Here is a 24,826-nt window from a genome sequence, read left to right as displayed (position 1 = left end):
TATCGATTACTTAGCTGATCGAAAGATGGCGATTCAGACAAGATACGCCCATTCTGGACTGCTAAAATATCCGGTTCACTTGGGTTTGTTCGTGTATTATCAATTTAAAGCGTTAAATGTTTTTGGCACCAAGTTATTTCGACTTTGTAGCGGATACATAAAGTTTCCATTATTATGTTTTAAAAATGCTGCAATGTTTAGTCAACCAGCTTTTCAGTTGACAGCGACTTTTGCTTGACCCATTTTTGAAGCTGCACTGCACGTGGCAAAGAAAACGTAAACAATCAAGGTATTGTATGTACGTGTTCGTCTTCAGCAAGATGGACACTAGCATCGGAGATCAGAATAGCTAATTGTATGTTTACTAGGGTTTGTACCGTGCTGTTATCCCGTGTCTTATTTAGCAGTCTAAAGTAAGATAAATTGCTGGTATTTGTAACGTGCTACTCAGTAGGCCACCTTACGTACAGACTACTGCCAGTATAACGTACTAGAGTATACGTACGTACAGTGCTCGGGCTGCAGGCTACAGTAGACGTACATATTATACCCAGTGGAGTCTACTCGTACCTGAGGTATGCTTTTTATTTAATTTTTTTTTTACCGGTATTTCAAATGGTACTTGCATTAGCTTTTTACCAACACTTTTCTGATGTGAAGAATATATTCTTGTAATAGGGTACATGTATTTCATGTATTCACAGGTATAAATATATATATATGTAATAGTATATTGTAGCGTACATTGATATAAGTGCCTTATTATAAATAGCTCTTGTATATAAATATGTGATATGAATATGCATACTGGCGTTAGCGCCCTTTTTATGTCACGTGGGTCATGTGACCCTGGACTATAAAAGCGGTTGGCGCGTAATTCAAAGTGAGATACACCAGTGATCGGCTGTGTAGATAGTACGAATAAAGATTTTTCTAAAAGGACAATACATCTGTTGTCGTGCCTCGGTTACAAAAATGGCGCAGTCGACAGGATGTATTGTCCTTTTAGAAAAATCTTTATTCGTACTATCTACACAGCCGATCACTGGTGTATCTCACTTTGAATTACGCGCCAACCGCTTTTATAGTCCTTTGGACTCTTCCAAACTAAGGAAATCCATTCAGACAATTTCAGAAACCTACCACGAACCGACAATATGAAACCTTTTAAGAGATCATGGAAGAAGCTGAAAGTGGTGGATGGTGTATTGTATCATGTCGATCATGCGGACAGAAAGAGGTTAGTGGTGCCTAGTGCATGGAGAGAGAAAGTTTTTACTTTAACTCATGATGAAATGGGACATCAAGGTAGGGATCGTACACTGTCAATTGTAAAACAATGGTTCTTCTGGCCAGGAATGGATCACTTTGTTAGCGAGAAATTAAAAATGTGTAGACCATGTAAATTGGGAAAAAGTCCACACTTACCCGAGAGCGCAACAATGGGGCATTTAGTTGCATCTCAACCCATGGAAATTGTTTGTATGGATTTCCTTAGTTTGGAAGAGTCCAAAGGTAGGGTAAGTAACATATACTTGTGCTCACAGATGTTTTCACAAAATATGCATGGGCTATACCTACAAAAAATCAGTCAGCCTTAACAACTGCTAGAGTCTTATTTGACAATTTCATGATTCCCTATGGATTTCCTTTAAGATTGCACAGCGATCAGGGGCGCAACTTCGAATCAAAGGTAATCAAAGAGTTGTGTAAATTACTGGGAATAGAAAAATCCAGAACGACCCCCTATCACCCCATGGGAAACGGAGTTACGGAACGTTTTAACAGAACTTTAATAGGTATGATGCGTACACTCCATGATGACCAAAAACTTGACTGGAAAAGGTATGTACCTTCATTAGTTCACTCTTACAACTGCACGGTGCACGAGTCCACAGGCTTTAGTCCGTTCTACTTAATGTTCGGGAGGGCCCCCCGGCTTGCAGTAGACGTAATTTTTGGTCTGTACACGAAGGATGAGCACAAGGACTATGAAAGGTATATAAGTATGTTGAAAGAGAGATTGGAAACAGCATACAGCATTGCTAATGAGAGAGCAAAAGGGAAAAGGTCTAAAAACAAGCAAAGGTATGACAATCGGTGTAGAGGGGTAGTACCCGAGGTAGGGGATCGAGTTTTGTTAAAAAATGTAGGATTAAAAGGGAAACACAAATTGGCTAACAAATGGAGAAAAGAGGTATATGTGATTGTTGGCCAGAATGACTCTAATATACCAGTGTATATGATCAGACAAGAAAATGGAAAAGGGGACATAAAAAATGTTCATAGGAATTTGCTTTTACCTTTGATTTTCCCCATGGATTTGCGGGAAGAGAAGATCACTAAGGTAAGTACCTGTAGACCCAGACACGAGAATGAATTTTCAGAGATAACAGAGGACTCTGATGATTCTTCTGGGGTACATTATGTTGTACGATATGGGTCTGAACAAATGATCCCTGATGAAGACGGTAGTAATGAAAGGGTTAGCGTAGAGGAGGAGGATCGAGAGGACGACAGTGAGCAAGAATCGCAAGTGGAAAGCGAAGGTGAAGATGTGCAGGAAAATGATACACCAGTCCAGCCTAGGCGGTCCACACGCACTAGACGACGTCCGCAGTGGATGGAAGAGGGGAATTATGTGTTTTCACAGATTGTACCAGAAAGACGGTCCACATCTGCGTCTAGGTTACTTGACATTTACCGTACATTCATTCAATCTAGTGAAAATATGTTCAAACAGATGGTGGAATTATTGAAGGAAAGTTGAAATTTAAATTATAACTTGTATTTTATGATTTATGTTAATTGATGATAATAAACATGCTACAGCAATTGCACTGTTTTTAATTATTTTCCTCCCTAAACCCAAGTAATATTATTGCTTTTCCTTGTGAGAAAGGTTGCGTTTACTTGTGTGTTTGTACTGTGTGAACTTGGTGTACTCACATAAGATGGGAGTAATTTTAATCATTTTCCTCCATAAACCCAAGTAATAGTATTGCGTTTCCTTGTGAGAAAGGTTGCGTTTGCTTGTGTGTTTGTACTGTGTGAACTTGGAGTGCTCACATACGATGGGGGTAATGTGTTTTAATTTACTATAATTGTAATATTATTTTTTTTTTTGTAATTTTCTCATCCACAGTTATTTTACAGTATGATCAATGGCGGGACGCCATTTAATTTTTTGGGGGGGGCACATGTAATAGGGTACATGTATTTCATGTATTCACAGGTATAAATATATATATATGTAATAGTATATTGTAGCGTACATTGATATAAGTGCCTTATTATAAATAGCTCTTGTATATAAATATGTGATATGAATATGCATACTGGCGTTAGCGCCCTTTTTATGTCACGTGGGTCATGTGACCCTGGACTATAAAAGCGGTTGGCGCGTAATTCAAAGTGAGATACACCAGTGATCGGCTGTGTAGATAGTACGAATAAAGATTTTTCTAAAAGGACAATACATCTGTTGTCGTGCCTCGGTTACATTCTGCTACAGCATCTGTCTTCACAGTTGTCAATATCTGACTACATGTACCATTAAAATGTTCACCTCTGTACTTTTTAACCCTTCTCCCCTAAAAAAAAAAAAAAGACTCCTCAACAATATATGTTAAATAGCTTCATTTCTTCTAGTTTAAAGTGAAACAATAAGCAAAATATATGTGGATAGTCTCTGCTAAGACTATAGGACAAATATATTATATTCATCAACCACAGTATGTATAACCAGAGTATAAATTTTATCTTTTTTAGCTTACAGTAGATGTTACCAGGGCAAAATGATGAGGAAAAGATATCCAAGTGACACTTCGTGGGGATGCAACAAGAAATATTTAGCAATTTTCATGATTATTCTCATGTTGCTCTTTGGAATAAGTTCCCCGCTGTGGAATCTATTTGCCAGGGTGTCCCATGATGGATCAAAACCTTACCAGGTGCACATTTCGCTGGGCGACACTTTGTCTGAGATGACAGTGATGTGGGCTACAGTTGTGGAAGGGGAGGCTGGGGAACTGTATGGCAAAAGTTCCCAGCTGGATCAGGTTGCCTTGGGTGAAAGCAAGAAATTTGTGAAAACCAACGAAGAGGGGATGCATAACATCCACAGAGTTCAGTTACGAAACCTGGAATTGGATACTGTTTATTATTATAAAGTGAGAACGGGAAGGTATTCCAGCAGGACCTTTTCTTTTAGAACTCTGTCAGAAGATTCTAACTGGACTCCTGAAGTGATAATTCTGGCTGACATGGGCAGCAGTTCCAAAAGTATCAGACCAGTCCAGACCCAAGTTCAAAGAGGGAATATCTCAGCTGTATTCCATGTTGGAGACTTTGCATACAATCTCAATAGCAATGGCGGAGAAAGGGGAGACGAATTTCTCAACCGCATTGAAGGTATTGCATCCCGTACTCCTTACATGACGTGTCCAGGGGATCACGAGGCCTTTGATAAATTCATGCACTACATGTACCGCTTTTCAATGCCTCATTCCCCCTGGCCTATTCCCCTGGATAAACTTTGGTACAGCATCAACATTGGGCAGGCCCATTTTGTCTTCTATTCCACTGCTCTGTATCAGTCCAACCCAGAGGTTGCCAAGATCCAGAATGACTGGCTTTTTAAAGACCTATCCCAAGCTAATAAAGAGAGAACTCTACGCCCTTGGATTATTGTATTAGGCCATAAACCACTGTATTGTTCTAAGTCAGTTAAGTTCACCCAGGAATGCAACAGCAAGGACTCCGTCATAAGAGAGAATGTGGAAAGAATGTTTTATGATTTTAAAGTGAATTTGATATTTTCTGGACATGTGCATGCTTATGAGCGGTACTACCCCCTTTATGAAAATGTAGTCATGCAGAGGAATTATATAAATCCAGTTGCCCCTGTTAGCATTATAACAGCATTAACAGGGATATCAGTCGTTCCGGAGAGTTATGATGAAGAAAACCCTAGGACTGCATACAGAATGGCAAGTGAAAATCGAGAGGCATTTGGAAAGTTGAAAATTATCAATTCAACACATCTCTCCTGGGAAGTTGTGTATTCAGACACCTTGCAAAGTCTGGATAAAATGTTAATGGTTCAAACAAAATTACCAATTGTTACAGAGGAAACCATTTCTAGATTAAAATCTTTCATGAAAGATAGAATTTTAGCTGATGCTAAATGGGTTCTTACTGAAAAGATTCATTCCACATTGTATCTGATTTTGTACCTTTTTGGTCTTTCAGCAATTCCTACTTTTTTAATAGTTCTTTTCAAGTTTTTGAGAAAATGATAAGAATTTATCAAAAAAGCTTTTGGAAAATTGGTAGGTTTATTTTGGGATCAATTTTTTAAATTGTAAGTGAAAGAAATTTTATAATTGGCATCAGATTCTATGGATGGGCTTTAGGTGTTAGTGGGGGGGGGGGGCTGAAAACGAATAACGATGAGAATACTCATACTGCTCAAATTTTTATTTTAAAAAGCTCTCAATTTTGCCGCTTGTATTCAGAATTCTGCACAACTTGGACTTGAATTATCTTTGTACTAATTTTAGATTACAGGAAAAAAAATTGAAGAGGGTATTTTTTTAGAAATGCCATTTGTTTCAGCATGTATCATTTCAGGGATCATCAAGAATATTTCCTCAAGTTGTGCATTATTACAAATTATACAAAAATTTGGATTTGGTTATTTCTGTAGTTCATTTTTTGTTGGCTTGTAATTAGATACTAGGATATTGTTATAGTAATATAATACTAATAATTTAATTATCTTTTAAAATCTACTATTAACTGGACCAGGTGTTGGAACATGCAAAATTGGTGCTTCTTCACAAGAATTTACTGCATTGACAATGGAGAACAAAAATAAATTCAAAAAGATTTTACAAATTTTTATTGTAATTTTATGTATTTCTTACATTAGTAAATTGTGTGTATATCTGGGAATGTGGATTACAACACAGTTTTTTTCTTTACGTCTGTGAAATAATGTATAAATTTAAATACTCAAATACTCGTGACTGATTTTACGGCATTGTGCACTGGTAGGAAAAAGTCAAGATATTCAAATGAAATGCCTTACAAATATTAAGCAAGAATTTACAACATTTAATGGTACATTTTGAAGTCCTACAAAAGAGCTGCTCAATATAAAAATCTGAATTGCAAAGTTTTTAATTTTAACATAGTCTTACAGTCTATTTATGTTTTAGTTTTTGTTATGACTGGAGGTTGCTTTTGGTGCTGTATGCCAGGTACCATACTAGAATAGCAACACAGGTGGCCAAGGCTTCTGCTTGAATAAATGGTCCACTGTAGGTGCCCTGAAATATGGTAAAATGACACAGTAAGTATAAAATGGTCAGAACATCCAAAATATCTGCCATACTGGTGAAAGGAATTGAAGGAAGAAAAGTTTTAACATGTTTAGCCATATTACAAATGATTTACTAATTTACAATAATTACCCGAGAGACAGTGAAAAATTATTATTTTACCTTATATTGTGATTTATTTTGCACTTTTTCTTCTAAAATGTATTTAATTCAAGTATTTCATAAAGAAACCTAATATCTTCACACTTTGCTTTTCCATGCCTGGAAAAACATATTCTGTAAAGTATAATCTGAACTTAAAAGTGGACAACCAATGTTTACCAACCTTGTGGTTGACATCAATGGTGAAGAGTGGTTCAATATCAGCAGTGTTGTCTCCACTTCTCTGGGCCTTGAAATGAAAATAATGGAAACATAACAAACTGAATGACTGCTCGCATCCCGCTTTTAGTTTTATTGTATTTTATCGAACAAGATAAGAATGAAAACTTTTAAGCAAGTGTAACTATTTAACTGCAATCAGTTTCAGAAAGAAGATCACATTTAAAAAACATTGTATCCGGATTCTTTTAAACTGCTCAAAAACAAATTTCAAAAACAGTCTCTTGGGTCAAAATATAAACATGGCAAGTTGGCAACAATAATCACTTAATAGATCCTAGCTGTAGGCAAGTTGCATCCTTGTTGTAGGCAAGTTCAAAGATCTTCAAAATTTAAAAATGCAGTTATTTTGTGTTTTGACAGATGAAATATTGCACTTTCACCTTCAGCATTACAAGGCACATATTTTTATAGATTACAAAGCATACCTTTCTTAAAGCTGCATACTTGTCCTCATCAAAGAATCTGACTGTATAGGTACCAGCAGGTATGTTCTTGTGGTCATCACTCCAGCTCACCTGTATAATAAAGAAAAAAATTATTTGAAAATTATAAACAATTTATAATTCAGAATCAATATTGAACTCTAATTTAATACAAGAGTTTGAGCAAAAAAAAAAAATAATAATAATAAATAAAATAATAAATAAATAAATAAAATAAAAGTAATTGCCAAAAACTTAATACAGATCCTTTTCAAACACCCCTCATATCATTAGATATAAACCTAGAGTATATTTATGATACAAGGTTTTTAGTCTTTTTTGACAGAATGTGGAGTAATTCCATGATCTTGGGTCGTACCTGGTATGTCTTGGAATTTTGACCTCTAGTGGCTGGTAGGGTGCGGCCGTTAATCTCAGCATATAAATTTACATCCTAAAATATACAGGATAATAAATATTTTCTTACAGTAAGAAAATTAAATTCAAATCTCCTCATTATGCACAACTATATGCAAACACCATATGATAACCATTAAGATATAATCTAGAACAAATTCATTATCATTTAAACTGATTACAGTCAGCAAATATAAGTAGCTAAAAGAAAGCACTCTCCTATCTGGTTGCATATCTTAAATGAAGTTTGTAACACAAAGTTTGGTCCACTGGGCTCACATCTTCCCTTGTTTTGTGTGCAGACATAGGAATACAAAAGAATTTTTCTAAATCTTAACTCCTCCTTGTTCCTTATTAAAACAATTGATAACAGAGAAGAATGTAGTGTAATGTTATGTCTTATACCTTCAAGTTATTGGCACACGTCAGAGTAAACTCCACAATAACTACAGTCTCTGTTGCCATCATTGCTTCACTGCTTGTATAAGTCTGTGATACAACAGATGGGCGGAGGCAAGTGTCCCCTGGAAGAAAATCAAAACAAAAAGATTAATAAACACAACAGTTGTTGGCAAACTGTTTGCACAGACTTTTACATGATTCACCAAACCCCTATACACTTCGACTCTAAAGAAGTTCAATTCGTAGTGACTCAATTTGTGGAGGAAAAAGAAGTTCATGTGGCAGTGATTTCCGTTAAAATTGTGATAAAGTTGTGCGTATGTAGTAACAATTAACTTACTTTGTTAAAACCAAATGCTACTTCCATTGACGACAATGCCAAAAGCAGAACCATAGATAGTTTAGTTGACATGAAGCGTCTCACTCTCATCTTACAATTAATAGAGTTACGAATGGAGACGTTTACAGTTAAATATACTCATAACCCTTGTGGAATCCTTAGGTAATAACTGACGGTGAAATACTATCAGTTTTTTGTGTTTGGCTGGACCCAACTGCGTGCCACGTCACACAACCGGCATGTTTTGAGGGCCCTATATAAGCAAACTGTGCCCTTATTGTCATTATGTTTGGTCAATCTTTGCTCACTGTTTCTTGAAGTAGTTTCTGTAATAATACACTTAAACATACCTGAGGTAAAGACCGGCAAAACTGCCAAAATTGCGAGAGCTGCCAACACCATCCTGGAGGTCGCCATATCTGATCTCGAAAGGGGGAAACTCGAGATTTTGCGATATTTTCTCAATCCTGCTCTCATTGTGCAATCACAACTAGCACAATGTTGCAGAACGTCCGCATAATCACCTATACCTATCTTTTAGAACCGATTTTATTTTTGGTCTTCTTTCAATTTGATGACAAATTGTTGTATAAGCATGTTGATCAAAAGTACTCTTTGCATAACTATGATTTGCGAGTAGTCTGCCGCTGCCTGTGATTTCTCAACGGGTGATTTTTTTTTGTAAATACAAGGTGAATTATCTCATTGGTAAATATTGTAATAAATCAAAACACAATGTAAAATTAACAAAATAAACATTTATTGAAATTTAATATGACACACTTTGATTTTTAAAAAAATCTAATCTGTTATTCTGGAACAGGCTTGGTAATTACATTCCAGCTCCTGATATTAAACTATACACATCTCATAAGTTCTTAAAACTGACTTTTCTATGAGAAATACAGAAAAAAGGGCATTTTCTCCATAAAATTTCAACTTTATCTTGTAATTACTAACAGACTAGGTAATTATACTACTTAACTATATAAAACAAGGTCTAAAACTTATCTAGTATCAAAGTTCACTGCAAAATGAGATTCTTGTACCTATCATGCTGTACATCAGTGATTATGGTGGAAAGAAAGGAGATGAAAAAACAAAAGAGCATATGTGGGCAAATTTGCCTTTGGTTTTAATCACTGTAATTACATGATTGCAGTATATATCAAATTATTATTTATTTTCTAACTAATAATTAAGCCACATAAAACATTCTTCACATTGCTAAATTAAGCTTTATGTTGACTTTAAAAATGTTCATACTGACTTTAATTCCAGATGATTCAAATTTTTCCTCTCAAAGAAAGTGTAAAAAGTTTTGCTAAAAAAGATGCTTTCTTTAAAACAAAACAAAAATAATTAATAATAATAATAATAATAATAATAATAATAATAATAATAATAATAATAATAATAATAATAATAATAATAAATAAATAAATAAATAAAATGAAAAAAAAAAATGCTTGCATGTAACCAAAATTGTATACAAGCTGTTCTCAAATACAACTTAAAAAATATGGTTACAAAATTGCAATGTAACTAACCATCTACTTTAAATTTATAATTTTCTTACTCAGATAAGAATTCTCTTATTTCTCAATACACTGAATAGTATACTCAGTGACTAATTACTTCATGCCATATCTCAGAAGCAGATCCCTTATTCTTCAATTTCCTCCTCTGAGGAAGACTCTATTATAACATCTAAATCAGAGTCCACTTCTCCACTGTCTGATAAACTGTTGCCAATTTCCTCAAAAGTCATATAAACTACTTGCGGAGCCTCTCTACTTTTGTGTACCTTGGAAGCCAAATCAATCTGATCTGACGAGTTTGTGTTTTGCTTTTTATCTGACACCCCCAGGTCTCCATCAGAATCCACTGCAACTTCCTTTTCCTGAAGCAAATCTTTTGAAATCTTCTCCTTGTCTGGGTCAGGATTTACAGTCACATTGGCAGTTTTTGCAGTTACATATATTAATTGTGGCTCTGTGACTGAATGCTCATTCAACTCTCCACATGCTTTATTCCTGACTTCAGTTGACGACTTCTGCTGGGTCTTGTTTAAATTTTCATTTGATGATGTTTGCTCTGTGTCTCTGTCCAAAAGGACATCTGAGGCTTGACATTCATTAGTGTTACTCTCCACTGTCACCCTGGACTGAAGCTGGGGTAGATCTGGCAAGTTACACCCTACATAGGCTCCATGCTCCACACAGTAGGACAGCAAGGACAACCAGTGTTCATCCTTCAAAGAAAGAAAATTAATTATCTTTAAACACAAAATACCAACAAAAGGCAACCTTACTGCGATATCATGTGACTGAGCTAAAGGAGTGGCTTTCCTTTACTCCTCTACTGAGGTTCATGTATTTTATTGCAACACACACACCTGCATATTCTGCATTTTCTTATGTGCCAGAGACTACCAAAATGGCATTTCTCCCTTTTTTTTTTATTAATTCACTGTTGAGAAATCATATATATATATATATATATATATATATATATATAGAGAGAGAGAGAGAGAGAGAGAGAGAGAGAGAGAGAGAGAGAGAGAGAGAGATCTGGATGAAAGTTGGTTAAATTGTTCATAGTACACGTAATAATGTGGAACATGCTTGCAGGCAGTATTTTTTACAAACAACTAAACCACAAAACCCAGGTTCAGTCAATAATTTGGCAACTGCAATCACACATCTTTAGCTCCAAGTTACAAACAGCAATAATTGTTTTTTTTTTTTTTTTTTTTTATTCACAAAAAGACAAACAAAAATACATCTGTAGACACACACACTAACACACACACACACAATAACACACACAAGACATTCATTATATATGTTTACTTAATGTATAATGAACAGCAATAATTGTTTATAAGGCCTGAATTTGGTACATATTACAATACATTTTGTATTGCCTGGTCACTTTAAAGTTTGGACTATCACCCAAGCCACATTCTTGTGGTCAGCAATTGACCTCCCCCCCCCCCTTGTAGACACATGACGAGCAATAGACCCCTATGTTGCAAATGTTTTTATTTTCCTGGAAATCTCAACAGTTTTGCATTTATCACCTTCAAATTGGTATTATAGTACATTTCCTAAACCATTCACATAATTACAATTAAGCCATACACCCAATTTTGAGTTGTATCTAGTAAGTTTATGATTTTTGAGTCACTCTCAGAATGCAGATGGAAACTGAAGAATTTTATTTTTTGTGGCACAACATATCATGAATTATAATTTAAAACTAAAAATGGGATCATTGTAGATTATAATTGTTTTCACTGTTATAACTAGGGTATATGTTGGTGATAAAAGGGAAAACTTCCATGATCATTTTGGTAAAAGTCTAGCAAGCATTGTGTGCCTATAACTGTATAAATTATACAATTAATCAATGAGAAACACCACTGTATATAATGGATGCTGATTTTACTGTGCTAAAACTCAGAAACACTGAATTACACAATTGTGTTCAAATGCACACATCCAATACATTCATATATATTTTACAATATTCCATGGGGAATCAGAACTCTAAAACATCTATTTGTAATGATTGGAGTAGTCATAAAAACATGCAACCTAAACTGAATGCAAATTGACATAACTGACAATTGACGTATTCATAAAAACACTCAATGACAAACTGAATTCGTGTAAACTTCATATTTACTTAGCATCGTGATATAATTATTTGTTACAACAAAGCTTCCTCATAAAGTTAACAGGCACAGTCACACCCCTCCTGAAGTCCACGTATATAAACGCATATAGTATGGGGTTAATGGCACTGTTTATGACCACTAATAAATGAGTAAATTTTAAAAAAAGCATGTATGATTCATTTCTGTCATCCACGTCTGTGAAAAACAGAAAGTAAAAATTAACCCACTTCGGGAACCAACAGACGACAAATACAATGGTTACAATCATCATTACAACAGTGAGTCTCTGTTTGTCTTTAACGACCTTCATCTCAGCCGAGCTGTTCCCAGGGTTAGGCCTGTCCTTGCACAATAACTGATGGATGACCATCGAATACATAACAGTCATCGTAATAAGAGGGAGCATGAAGTCAAACACAAAGAAGCAAGCCAGGGTTATTCTGTATGGTGTTGTATCAATATCAAACGTGAGATTTCTGGTCATGTATGGACCGTTTTGATGGACAAATCCTGGGTGACTGTCAAAGAAGATGGTAACAGGCATATAAAAAGCCACTATTGAAACAGCCCACAACAGTACCACAGTGATGAAGAGGTTTCTCGTGGTCTTAAATACTCTAGAAGTATAGACCAGCACAAGTGACATGAACTTGTCCAGAGCTAGAAGCACCAATGTGTGGATGCTTACAGTGACTGTCACAAATGTCATGTAGTTATATAGAAAATATATTTTTTCTGGAATTTTTGTGACAAAGACTACCATTTGTTGAGCTAGAAAAGAAAGGTCTGCCACAGCCAGGTTCCCTATGAGAATGTACATCTTTGTTCTTGTAGTTTTTCTGCAGATAATTATCAACAAAACAAGCAGATTGCCAATGATGCCTATAGAAATTATGATGAAGTTTATTATGGTAAAAATGTCTGGAAGAGAGTCAAAATACGTTTCCATTTTAAGTAACTACTCAGCTACTTGGTCCACCGAAGTCCAGGTTAAACACTTATCATTTCAAATTCATCTAACTTGTTACGTGTACGCTTCCGCTGCTGAGAACTCAAAATAAGGCCCGAAGATATTATAATCCACTTCTGGTAGAAAATCTGAGGAAGGCATATTCATCCTTGAAATAGGTCCATCATTTAGTCATGCTCTTCCATATTTCTGTCTCTGATGTGATTACGTTTCTGTAAGTAGTTAATGGTAACTATCATGTGGCTATGCTGACCACTCTCCCTCTTTCTCTCATTCTGTGATTGTTTGCATGTGTGAGCGTATAATATATTGCCCCATCTCCTAATTTCTCAGACATCAGAACTGACACAAATCACATTTATAATTACCAAATATTCACTGATCAGAACCTGCTAGTAAGCACTCTGAGCTAGCAACAAAACTGAAAAAGGACACTATTCTAATATATCCTAGTTCTCTATCCATCAATCACCATCTTCACCTGACTTATAAAAGCTCTCTGATCAATAGCATGATTTAAGTAAATGGACCCAGACATCAATTTTGTTACGTCATATTTTGTTATGTCATCAATTTATATTATGCCTAGGCTTATGATTTATTTTGGCTTCCACAAAGTCAGAAATTCGTTGATAGTCGGAAAATCAAATCCTGTGTTAATGTTTGATCACTGAACGATGGATGATACAGACCGAAAACACTTTTATCTCAGCAACAGTTTCCATTAATGAAGTCACCCCCTTCCAAGAAATCATAACTGTGCAAATGTTTTTATCGCTATAATATCCAAATGGTTCATTACTTTAAGGCAGGATTATTATCATAACCTTTTATTATACATTTGCTTCATCACTCGATGTGCCAAATAAATGATAAATGAACACCTACTGACAGGACACTGGGTGGTTGATTGCCATTTAACAAATGGATGTTTTGTTCAGCCCACTATCAAACCCAATAAAAATACTTCAGTACTCTGATTTTCTCTTAATCTAGGTCCGAAGCCAGACATCTTACAGAAGAGTTCTTTTTTCTGAAAAAGTAGGGTTTTTACCATGAAACCTTTGCTTATGCAGATCAAATTTTTCCCAGCAGTTCATTCACCCCCTCCCCCCAAACTTTCCTAGCTATGGGCCTGAAATCAAAATTAATTAGACAGTATGAAGACTATACATATCGATAAATTAAATGAAAAAACAACCATGTTAAATTTTACAAGTCCCATCGAACTAGCAGCAGTTACTGTTACATGTATTTAATTAATAAATATGAGGGAGATGCCCATTTTTCTGTGCAGCAGACTAAGCTGTTGTCAAACAATATGGATGTAGCCGAGATCAAAAACTGGGGAACCTAGCAATTTGTCAACACCATCATTCAGAAGTTTTACTGCTTACCCGACCTCTGCATTTTACTAAATGGAATAATATCAGGGCCAGATTATATTCATTTTGACTTGTTTTCAAAGAAATGTTTGACATATGTTTTGATACAACTTGTGCATTATTTCTCAATAAGGTTTATAATTTTTTTGCATAGATTAGAAAGATTCTTCACACATACTTGATTTTCCATGGTAAGAGGTAATTACACACCACAAAATTGATGATATATTTACAGGAAGCAATACTAAGAGCTGTTGACTGTAAGCTGATACGTGACTAATATATTAGTATCAAACTATATAAGTTTCTGATTTTCAATCTCCTCTTGTTGTAGTATAGCTACTGGGAAATAGACATTGAATTTCTCTTCAGAACACTGCCACACCCGTTTTGGACACATGTTTGTTCATGAATATTATAATTAGTTAACACACAGTCACTGTATCAAAATATTATTTCAAGTACAGCAGTAATCAGTGAATAAATATTTTATTGTAAATAAATAAATAAATAAATAAATAAATACATTTGGATTCAATGGTCCTGTCTTACCTGAGCTAGAACGTGGGGATTTCCACACACTATCAGCAGGGACTGGGCCCTAGTAATGGCCACATTGAAGCGTTTTGGGTTGCTAAGGAACCCCAGGTTAAACCTGCGGTCAAAGCTCATCTGTGACTCATTGGATCTCACCTGGTTGACAAACGCATGCAATCTCATTAAATATAATACAAATGAAATTAAATGAACTGAAGTGAAACAAATAAATTTGCAAAGGGCCAATTCAAGATTTACTTCCCATACTTTATTTTCCATATTTTAATATCATCACAGACATGACAAACAAAATATCCCCAAAGTCCTAAAAGTTGACTGCAAACAATGAAATTGTGGTAGACACTTCAGATCTATGTACAAGAAGATTCAGATTCTTTATTGACAAACACCTTCACATAAAGGTACAATCAATAACAATACTAGTAACTATAACATAGAACAGACATAAATAGATAAATAAATATATATATAGATTAGCATATGGTTGATATCAATGACTATACAAATGGATAAGTATGTCACATTTCATAATCAATTTACCAGGTTTGATCTATACGCCCAGAATAAGATATTTGGTAAAATATTATCATTATTGCACATGTTAAATTTTCTTTCACAACAAAATAACGCATAGCACTATCTGGAGAAATTGAACTACAGTGACTATTAATAATATACGAGTCTTGGTGTTAACAACAGCTAAGGCCCAAAATCAGTAATGGCTAGTTACCGTGGAGATGATAATAACACGTCTTTCTTGTCCCTGAAACTCTTCCACACTTCCAACTTTCACTTTCTCCATCCCCAACTTGTCAATCAATAGCCGGATTTTCTCCACCTGCAACATATCAACATAACAATTTTAACTTTTCTCTGTAGGTAACTAAATAGTGAAGAACAAAAGAGAACTGAAATATATCTTGTGCACAAGCCAACAAGAATATCTGCATGAAAAAGTTTGAAATGGACTTTTTTCTTTTTGCAAAAAAATAACAAAATACAGTATTTAATTTTTTTTAATTCTACAGGAAATATATGTAATTTAGTAGCTGATTTTATATAATAATAATAATATTCCCATACCTGTTTTCTGTAAGGAGTTATGATTCCTATATCATCAAATGTTATTGCACACCGCGGGTTGTTCACCAAAGCCTGCAGGTATTTCATCACCTGTACAGCTTCCACTGGGTTAAACCAGGATGGACTGTTACCTTCTCGTAAGTCTTCTCCCTGGAAAACAACCATATCAATACATAAAGAGCAAGCTTATATCTTGTTAGTTATAGATGAGTCAGTGCAAAGCATGAGTGGACCTTGCTAACAAGTCTTGTGTGTATATACCAGGGCAAATGTTGAAGAAAAAAAGACTTGGCAAGATCAGATGCGGGTCTGAGGCAATGGTCTAGTGTAGTTAGTGTCAATTAGGAAAAAAATTGGATTTTCAAAATTCCCATATACTTGACAGTACAACTGGACTTGTAGGAATTTTAGCATTTAATTTTAGTTTTAGACTGTTTTTTATTAATTTATCTAAAGATCTCATGACCAAACCACTTTGTTTTCATCCTGACTGGTAGTTTTGTAAGTCCTACCAGTCTAGACCAAGAGACCTCTGGTCTGTAAAGTTTAACGTGCACACAGTACTGGGTTCTGCCTTCGTTTTCTCCTTACCCTCAATCCATGGAATATAATTGGAACATCTTTATTGGGCAACCTGTCCCAGCCACACATACAGTGGGTCACAGAGGTGCTGCCACACTCTCTGAGCTCACCGTGGTAAAACAGTTCTGAGGGCAGCTGTAGCAGTTTTGAATGAGATCTGTAGTTATGTATCAGTTTGGTCACCTGAAAACAGACAAAAAACTTGTAAACATTTTGAAAATATGAAAGTACATCACTGGGCTTATTCCATCCCATAAACATAGCTGTAATAATTTGTCATTAAAAACACTACAGTTATACTTTTACTACTTATAATAATATTAATATTCATTATTAGTACAATCATTACTATAACACAAATACACTCTAACAAAAGCAACAACTTCCACCAGGATATAAGTGATGCAGCAAACACCTTCTTACCAGTAAAGGGTCATAATTGCCATGGTCAGCAAATCTGACCGTGTCCCGAGCATAGAGTGGGCTGTCCATTAATCTCTCTAAGAATGAATACTGGAGGCCATACGTCATAGAATGGCGGGACTTAAGAACTGGGCCTAACTGCATGGGGTCTCCTGCTAGCACAATCTGAAAATTTTCAAATTGGAAAAAAATTACAGAGGAAAAAGAGACAAACAGAAAGCAGGTGTGGCTTGTAATAAAAACTGTCTAGATTACCAAGATCATCAAGATGACAGAACTTGGTTTGTCAATAGTTTCATTGTTAACCTGATGTTTTCTGACAAGTGTGACCCCTTAAAAATTCCAATCAATTGTATTTTATTATTAATCAAACATAAAAAGTGGCCTGGCATTATAAAATGATAGACCCAGATAAATAAAACAAGAAATTCAAAGAGAAATTTACAAACATAATTTGGCATTAAAGAAAAGGGGGAAAATTGATGTGACTGTGATACTGTAAACATATAATTTACGATGCTTTGCTTTAAGGAGACCCTGACCTGAGAATCCTCCCCCACCATCAGGTTCATTGGTACAGCACACTCCGGCTCCGTGGCCTGGCCAGCCTGTATGAAGACAGTTATATGGTGTGATATATGGTAACTACTTTCATCTTTTCAATGTGGGGGAAATAGTGAATTTTACAGATACTGTATTTTTTAATCCATAATTTGAGCGGGAGCAACAAAATCAAAAAGCAGGCTACTCTTTAGTTCTCTTAAAGCACCACGTTCAATACAAGAACTATCAGCAAAGTCCCTGTTACCTCGTCAATAAATGCGTGTGTGAAGTGACCACTTTTAAGTCCCACAGTGTTCAGGAGTCCTGCCGTGATACAGGTACAGAGGACCACCCTGTGTCTGCAGGCCACCTCCAGGTTGTCCCCCGTTGTACAGTAAGGCTTTAGGAACTCTGGAATGTTCTGGAAAACAGGGGGTCACATTGCTGAGAAACTGCATCATAAATATGATATAATTATGTTAAAAATGATAGGACCACCTGTTTGGAAAATTGTTTTTTTAGAAGAACCTGTTGACAATTTTATCTGGTAAGAAATATTAAAAGCCTTACATTATCTTTTAATTCAAACTCTTTTTCTTAATGTCAAATTCTAAGTCAGCAGTACTGAGACTGGTGTACAGCAGGGCTCTCAAAGAAAAAATCAACATTATTTCTTACAACAGTTTTGACACAATATTTCATAATATAACATTTCCAAATCAATGTCTGAATGTTAATTTAAAATGGTTCTTAAACTGCAAATTGGTTTAACTAGCGTCACCTGATAAGTTTTGATTTTATTTTTTGTTACAAGCATGATATTGCAACTTGTATAAAAAATTATAATTATAAAAATGACCGATATTTAAAAATTAATTGAACTGCTGTATGTAACCATATTAAATTCTTATAAATAATATTATTAAGCAGATAAAAAAATAGAATGTAACTCCATGTGACTACTTACATCATCAAGTCTGTTGAAAGCATTCAACCTGACAAGATCGCTTTTATTTACAAGGTTACTTTGAAGAAGTTTCTCTGCCTGAAAAAGGCAAATTGCAATCAAAATTATGCTTAAAATGCATAATAAAACAGTAAAATGAAAAAACAATTTATAAAAAATATTCCCTGGAAATATCACCACTTTCCTTTCATACTTAAGGTACCCCACATACAAAATTGGTGGTGATTAGATCTCAAAATGAGAGCTGAGTGAAACACAAACATTATGACAGAGCTTGATTTTATCACTCTGCTAGAAAACTTGACCTTTTAGTAAATGACTATGTTCTACTTTATTTTCTCAGGTCAGCTATTAGGCTGTTCAGCCACGTTTATTTATCAATCACTACATTTATTCTGCATAGACTGTGATAATAAAAAATTAAAATCATCAGTTACCAGTAGATCAGTAGCACTATTGGATGGGGCACAGGCAAGTATTCTGCTGCCTGGTATGGTGTGAAGTACTTGCAGGATAGCCTCCACCATGGTGACAGTTTTCCCTGTACCTGGATTGTTTATAAATTCTGGTATCAGATGCAAAAATTTATCATATGATCATGGTTGTCATCAGATCATTATTTTAAGTTAAAATGTATGCCCCAATGTTATAACTGTCTGTACTTGAGGCTGGTTGTCAAAAAACTTTGGAATTAGCCCAAAAGCAGGTCTCATTTAAACTTTTATAAAAAGAAGTTGAAAATAATTTAATAGTAATCCAAATAAATTAAGTATGGGTAAGAAACATAAGCCACGTATTTCTTTCTATAAAACAGGCACAAAATACTACTGAACCCAGACATTTAGACAAAACAAAAGACATAAGTTTCCTTAAAGCAAACACCCCTCTTCTTAAAATGGACTCTCCTCAAGAAGCAGACAACAGTATCAGACTTACCTGGTGGCCCAAACAGTACATAGGGTGATGGCCTGCTCTGGCCCTCTAAGATCCTGCTCACTGCTGCCCTCTGGTGGCAATTTAATACTGTGTTGAAAAAATGCTGGGAGCTTTTGGCACCCGTTACTTTGGCACTACTTTTGGAAGGGACTGGCATCTTGGGATGCAACTGTACTGGGAATAAAACTGAAATACACCATGCACTTGTTAACATTCATTATATAAAGTTTGAGGGACAAGTTTGCATTTTTTTCACATGCTGTATAAAAATTATATCATTTTCTCAGGACATCGGCATCTGCTTATTACAATGCCAGGAATGCCTTATACAGTCTGTGCATTTTGAAAAAATGCAATTTTGCATTTCAAGTTTTTCACTTATCACTGATCAATGCAGTTAAAACCACACAAAATGAATTCCAAGAATCTTCACATTGCATATGACTCTATATTAAAAATATGAAAAATAATGTAACAGTGTACCTTTTGTTCCTAAATGTTTGGAAAAGTGCACAGCCTGATGGCATCTTCGTAACCGAGTTCTGAAATTGAAAAAAACTTGAATTAAAATATATTATGATCAAACATTGTTTGCTAGTTTAACCTTTCTGCTACAAAATTAGTACTGAGTCAATCCAATATTACATACTTAATAATGATATAAAATATATGAAGCTAAATATGTTTAACTTTTATGTTGATTTTAATTACTTTAAACACCCTTCAGCATAAATGCTGTTTACATGAGTTATTTGACACAAAATAGATATCATAATCAATTACAAGAACATAGAAGTGTTTCTTTATTCATTCCTTTTTTACCTGTTAATGGTAAACATCACATCATATTCCTCAGCATAATAATTCTGATGGAAAGAGTTGTGAAACTTGAGCAAAACTTCTTCACTGAGCACCACATGGACGTATCCCTCGTACTGGGGTCCAACGTCCATATCCCCAGGGTGGGACAGCACCACTTTGTCCCCTATAGCAACAGAGGGTCTGCCCTCAGTCAGGCCAGGGACAGCTAGGGCTAGATACTCTCCCACCCGCCTTAAGGTCACGCTTTCAAGGTCATAATCTCGAATCTCAATCTCCATCTGGATTTCCTCCAAGTGTAGCAAGGCTGAGAAGCGTGTTGTGTAGTTTTGCATTGAAAGTGGCTGAAACAAAAATATCAGTTAGATAAATATAGTGATACCTCACTCAAATCACTGTACCTTTACAACCAACAGCCAGATTATTCAAAAGACCTTCTGCACTTCAAATAAAAGTAAAGTATATATGTTAATTAAGTTCAGTTCTTGTATACCATAATAAACATGTCTCTCTTTGCAGTTGTACATAAGAGACATGGTCACGTTTGACTCTGATACTGGTTGGGTGTTAACATACTCATCTCCATGGGGAGCTTAATCCCAACTGCCATATGAGGCGTTATAAGCTAGCAAGTTAACAAAACCTTTCACTGCCATGCCATGAACTTCTTAATCATTGTTTCAACCCTTAACTACTGATAGGAAGCACTGGTGTGTCCCCAGATAGAATCAAACTCACATCTTCCTGCTCTGAAGGCAAACACTGACGAGCAACTTGTCTATCACATCATCAGTAAAGCCTAATCTATTTTTACTTCAATCTGTTCTTAAGAAGAACATGAGAATTGTACCAGACAAACCATAAGTTTACTATTACACAGTTTGTGCTGTCAACCTACCTCACCTAGTTCAGGTGCTAGGTTTACTAGTTCCCTTTTTTCAAAAATACAATTCTTCAGTTCTCTGGGAATCTCAAACTGTGGCAACCTGGCAGGGAATGGCACGGATTTCATTCTAAGAAAGAAAAAACCAACTGTGGTGATTAAAGCCAGCAAATAATTCATATTTTGCTGCACATGCAAGGTCTTTAGGTCTATACATATCAATTTTTTTTCTTTTGAGTTTAAGTCTTTGATAAATATTACTAATATGCAATGGTAACTGGATTATTGTCTCAGGCGGATTGTTCGATAGTGAGGATAGACATAAAACTATCATATACAGCAAAGAGCTGTGGTCAAACCAAATTGTTTTTTGTCTAGTCCAGTTCACCAAACATACAACTGGTAACTTAAGCCTAGAAATTAAAGGTCACTTGTAGTAAAACTGATTAAACAAACCTTTGGGGCCTTTGACCAGGTAGTACCCAAGATTCGCTTCCATTTCTCTGACTGGCTGCCTTGTACTTCCCATAATTCCTCTTCCTGTTGTATGGAGCTGATGGGTCAAGGCTGGTCTGCTGTGGATCTTGCACATCTACTGACATATAGCGGCCTATGGTGTATCCATCAAAGTCAAATATCAACAGCTGCTTATCCTGTCCTAGGTGCCTGTATGAAAATTTTGTAAAAAATTAGGTGTTGACAGACAATATCTGTCAGGGGTAGTGCTAACACTTGCAAATTAAGCCAAATGTTAAAACTGACTAAAGTTGGCTAAACAAAAAATGGTTGATTTGACTTGTTTATGTCAAATTTAAACCATTTGGAGAAAAAATGATGAAAATGTGGTGATTTGGCCAAGAGAAGAAAATTACCAGTGGTACTCCAGTCTACATACAACTTGCAATACAATACAACTGCAGTCACAGTTACTAGCATGTCCTTATGAGAATAAGAATTTGTACTCACATCCCTTTGCATTCCACAGTGACAAATACTGTAGTGCCAGGTAGCAAAGCTTGCCCTTCTCCTGCAACATCACCTTTCTGTGGGGTTTGCTGCTGCACAGTCACTGCAAACTGCAGCGCTGCTGGGTGTGTCTTAAACCTGCAACTCTTCAGTGTTCTTGTCTCATTTGAATTGGTATTTCTGTAATTCAGAAATGATAATAATTAATGAAAAATAAAAAATATAAAACTAATAGTAATAATTAATTTTTTTCGTGAAAAATTTAATCAAGTAGTTAGGTGACACATTAAGTTCACTGTAATTTTAAAATAATAATTCTGATAATGCTAGTCTGAGTCAACTGGACTGGTATAGTTTCCAGTAATATCAAATTTCTAATGAAAATTAGCATGAAATTAAAAGAAGAGCTAAAAATAATTACTTTTTAAGCATTTGATATGTCTATTCAATTTACCTGATCCACAAAACTAATGACTTCAGCTCTCCCAATTCCATTTTGCCAAAGTTTGTCTTCTGGCTAATAGTGATACCGCCTTTGTCTTGCAGTAGTTTCTTCAAGAATCCACCAGAACTGGGGCCGTTGATGACTGGAAAAGGACTAAAGTACATACCAATAAGAATATTTATAAGATTTCAATAAGTTGCTGTTTTGATCTGGACACAGATGCTAACTTGTTTTCAAATACTTAAAAATCTTTATCTGTCCATAATATCTCAAAATTAAAGCTGTTATTGTTGAAAATGCACAATTTTCAGTTCCTTTAACTGTAACAGTTACAGGTGTAATATCAAACAGCATAGGCAGAAATTAGCAACTTGCCACCGAAGTACTTGCACAATGAAGGTTGGCCATTTGGACATCAATATTCTGTCAACTAAATAACAAAATCACAGACAACAACTGAGGGATGAATGGGGAAAAAAGAACAAATTTATATCTTGGCAAACTGAATGTTCTACAGTAACAGTAGTACCCTGTACACACCTCTCTAATACTGTCTTGCTAGACTTATCACTTTCACCAACTCCAATAGATGGCAGCACAGTTCTTGCCCTCCAGGAGCACTTGCCCTGTCTGCTCTCCAGCATAACTCCTTTCACTCTGTCTCCCCTCCTTGGCTGATACCCCTGTACACAGGCAGAGAGAGGAAAGTATATCTCCTCATCTATGAAACCATAGCCATGCAGCACTGCATTGATTTCCCCACTGAAGTCTTGTTCTCTTAGAGGAGAAATGCTCTCTGCTGTACAATACCCTGTTTCTGTGTTTGTAGTGGTCTGTGCAACGACCCAGTCCCCTCTATATGGAGCAAATCCATGTAGGGCAGCACTCTGGACCGAAAACGAAACTTCATCATTGAGGAGGCCCAAATCTCCTTTAATACTAGTTACCATAGCAACTTGTGTGTCTCTAATGGCAACTTGTTCTGGATCATCTTGAGATATGATAGGGTTATAATTGTTGTTGTGAAGCTTTTGTCCACCATCCCATGAGGAATCTTCAATGACAACTCTTTGAGCTTGCCAGCCGCCATGTTGTTTCTGCCTCACTGCCTGCACATGCACATGAGCACCAAGAGCAGGTCGACAACCTCCTATGACAGAATCAAAGGTAAAATAAATTTCATTGTCAACAAGGCCATAGCCATTATGGAGACTGGTCACAGTGCCATCTATAGTCCTACTAGTCTGTGATAGTCCACTATCCACACTGCTCTCTGTCTGGGTGTCAGGATTTCCAGAGATATCAAAGTGTGGTGATGATGGTGCTTCCTCTCTGCTGTCTTCCCCATCCTCCTCATAGAAGAAGTAGGAAACCACCTTGGAGAGAGCACTTAGCATGACCTTATATCTGAAGATATAAATACACCATATTATAATGTTTTGCTTCTAATCCCTTTCATGATATTTGCCAACTTAAATGTCTTCACTGTGGCATACCATTGTGCTTTAAAAAATCCTAGCTACTTTAGATCTGAAAATCCTAGTCTGAGCTGTTTTGTCATGCCAGCTCTGATACTTACTGTATGACAAAATTAAGATGTGTGTGAGAATATTTAGTATAAGGGTGTTAAATAAAGTAGGGAAACTTTATTGGCTCATTTCTGAGAATGACTTCTGAAAGTTTGGAAAACATGTCAATAAAACATTAATGTCTTTTACCTACATTTGTAAATGGGATTATAGTTAAAATGATTTAGGAATTATTCCTAATCAAACATGTGGTTGTCTGAATGTATACAAAATTTCTAGTCTCAGGCATTAATTTAAAATATACGTGTGGGTCTAATTTCATGAATACTTGAAGTACTAGTACAGTCATGTACAGTAGTTCTACTGGTAGTACATGTATAAATATAAATCAGTGGATGCGGTTACATTTCATTTTTATATATCTCTTTCTGCAAATGAACTTTACTAGTCTTAATTGAAATACCATGCAGAATACACTTAGGATGATACTTTCGACGAAAAACATTGCAGATAATAATGTAATAGCACGATTATTCTAAACCAACCAGTGTTCCGTGTTTCGTCAAACCAAAAATTCCTCTCCTTTTAAAAAGATCCACAATGCATCTACGCCGTCTGCTACTGGAGCTTCCGGTCTATTTCATGCTGTTTTCTCCATTGAAATGGGATTTTAGACTTTAGTGATGCAGCTATTAGAAAGTTGTGTGTGGTGAGTGATGGTTACATTATTATGATGGTGA

The 24,826-nt window shown here is 35.6% G+C and overlaps 3 protein-coding genes across 5 annotated transcripts; 1 reads left to right on the top strand and 2 right to left on the bottom strand.

The window, feature by feature from the left end:
• The first annotated feature begins 126 nt into the window (after positions 1-126).
• Positions 127-5,907, top strand: LOC106155650 (acid phosphatase type 7). Of its 3 annotated transcripts, none has more exons than XM_087016196.1 (2): positions 127-289; positions 3,772-5,907. In XM_087016196.1, the coding sequence occupies exon 2, from the start codon at positions 3,798-3,800 to the stop codon at positions 5,298-5,300; it is 1,503 nt and encodes a 500-aa protein (XP_086872322.1). In that variant the 5' UTR covers positions 127-289; positions 3,772-3,797; the 3' UTR covers positions 5,301-5,907. The 3 variants fall into 3 exon arrangements, with proteins under 3 accessions (XP_086872322.1, XP_013386031.2, XP_086872321.1); XM_013530577.2 differs by having other exon boundaries at positions 127-355; XM_087016195.1 differs by having other exon boundaries at positions 127-575.
• Positions 5,889-8,847, bottom strand: LOC106155651 (translocon-associated protein subunit delta). Its single transcript, XM_013530579.2, has 6 exons — positions 8,663-8,847; positions 7,976-8,094; positions 7,533-7,607; positions 7,157-7,246; positions 6,673-6,738; positions 5,889-6,335 (listed from the first exon to the last, which is right to left on the bottom strand). Exons 1-6 carry the CDS (start codon positions 8,787-8,789, stop codon positions 6,231-6,233), a joined length of 582 nt encoding a protein of 193 aa, XP_013386033.2. The 5' UTR covers positions 8,790-8,847; the 3' UTR covers positions 5,889-6,230.
• A 203-nt stretch (positions 8,848-9,050) lies between these two features.
• On the bottom strand, positions 9,051-24,798 carry LOC106155619 (RNA helicase Mov10l1). Its single transcript, XM_013530524.2, has 19 exons — positions 24,632-24,798; positions 23,098-23,964; positions 22,567-22,710; positions 22,113-22,292; positions 21,603-21,812; positions 21,162-21,276; positions 20,267-20,607; positions 19,928-19,986; positions 19,445-19,630; positions 18,946-19,055; positions 18,509-18,586; positions 17,807-17,962; positions 17,541-17,606; positions 16,999-17,163; positions 16,585-16,758; positions 15,994-16,143; positions 15,641-15,748; positions 14,905-15,045; positions 9,051-10,566 (listed from the first exon to the last, which is right to left on the bottom strand). The coding sequence occupies exons 2-19, from the start codon at positions 23,952-23,954 to the stop codon at positions 9,979-9,981; spliced, it is 3,828 nt and encodes a 1,275-aa protein (XP_013385978.2). The 5' UTR covers positions 23,955-23,964; positions 24,632-24,798; the 3' UTR covers positions 9,051-9,978.
• Between the last annotated feature and the right edge of the window lie 28 nt (positions 24,799-24,826).

This window comes from Lingula anatina, chromosome 6 (assembly GCF_051362555.1).
Source record: "Lingula anatina isolate TDL-2025a chromosome 6, LinAna3.0, whole genome shotgun sequence".
In the NCBI taxonomy this organism is placed as follows: Eukaryota; Metazoa; Brachiopoda; class Lingulata; order Lingulida; family Lingulidae; genus Lingula; species Lingula anatina.
The sequence above is the reverse complement of the archived record's forward strand: the minus strand, read 5'-3'. Positions and strand labels throughout refer to the sequence as shown.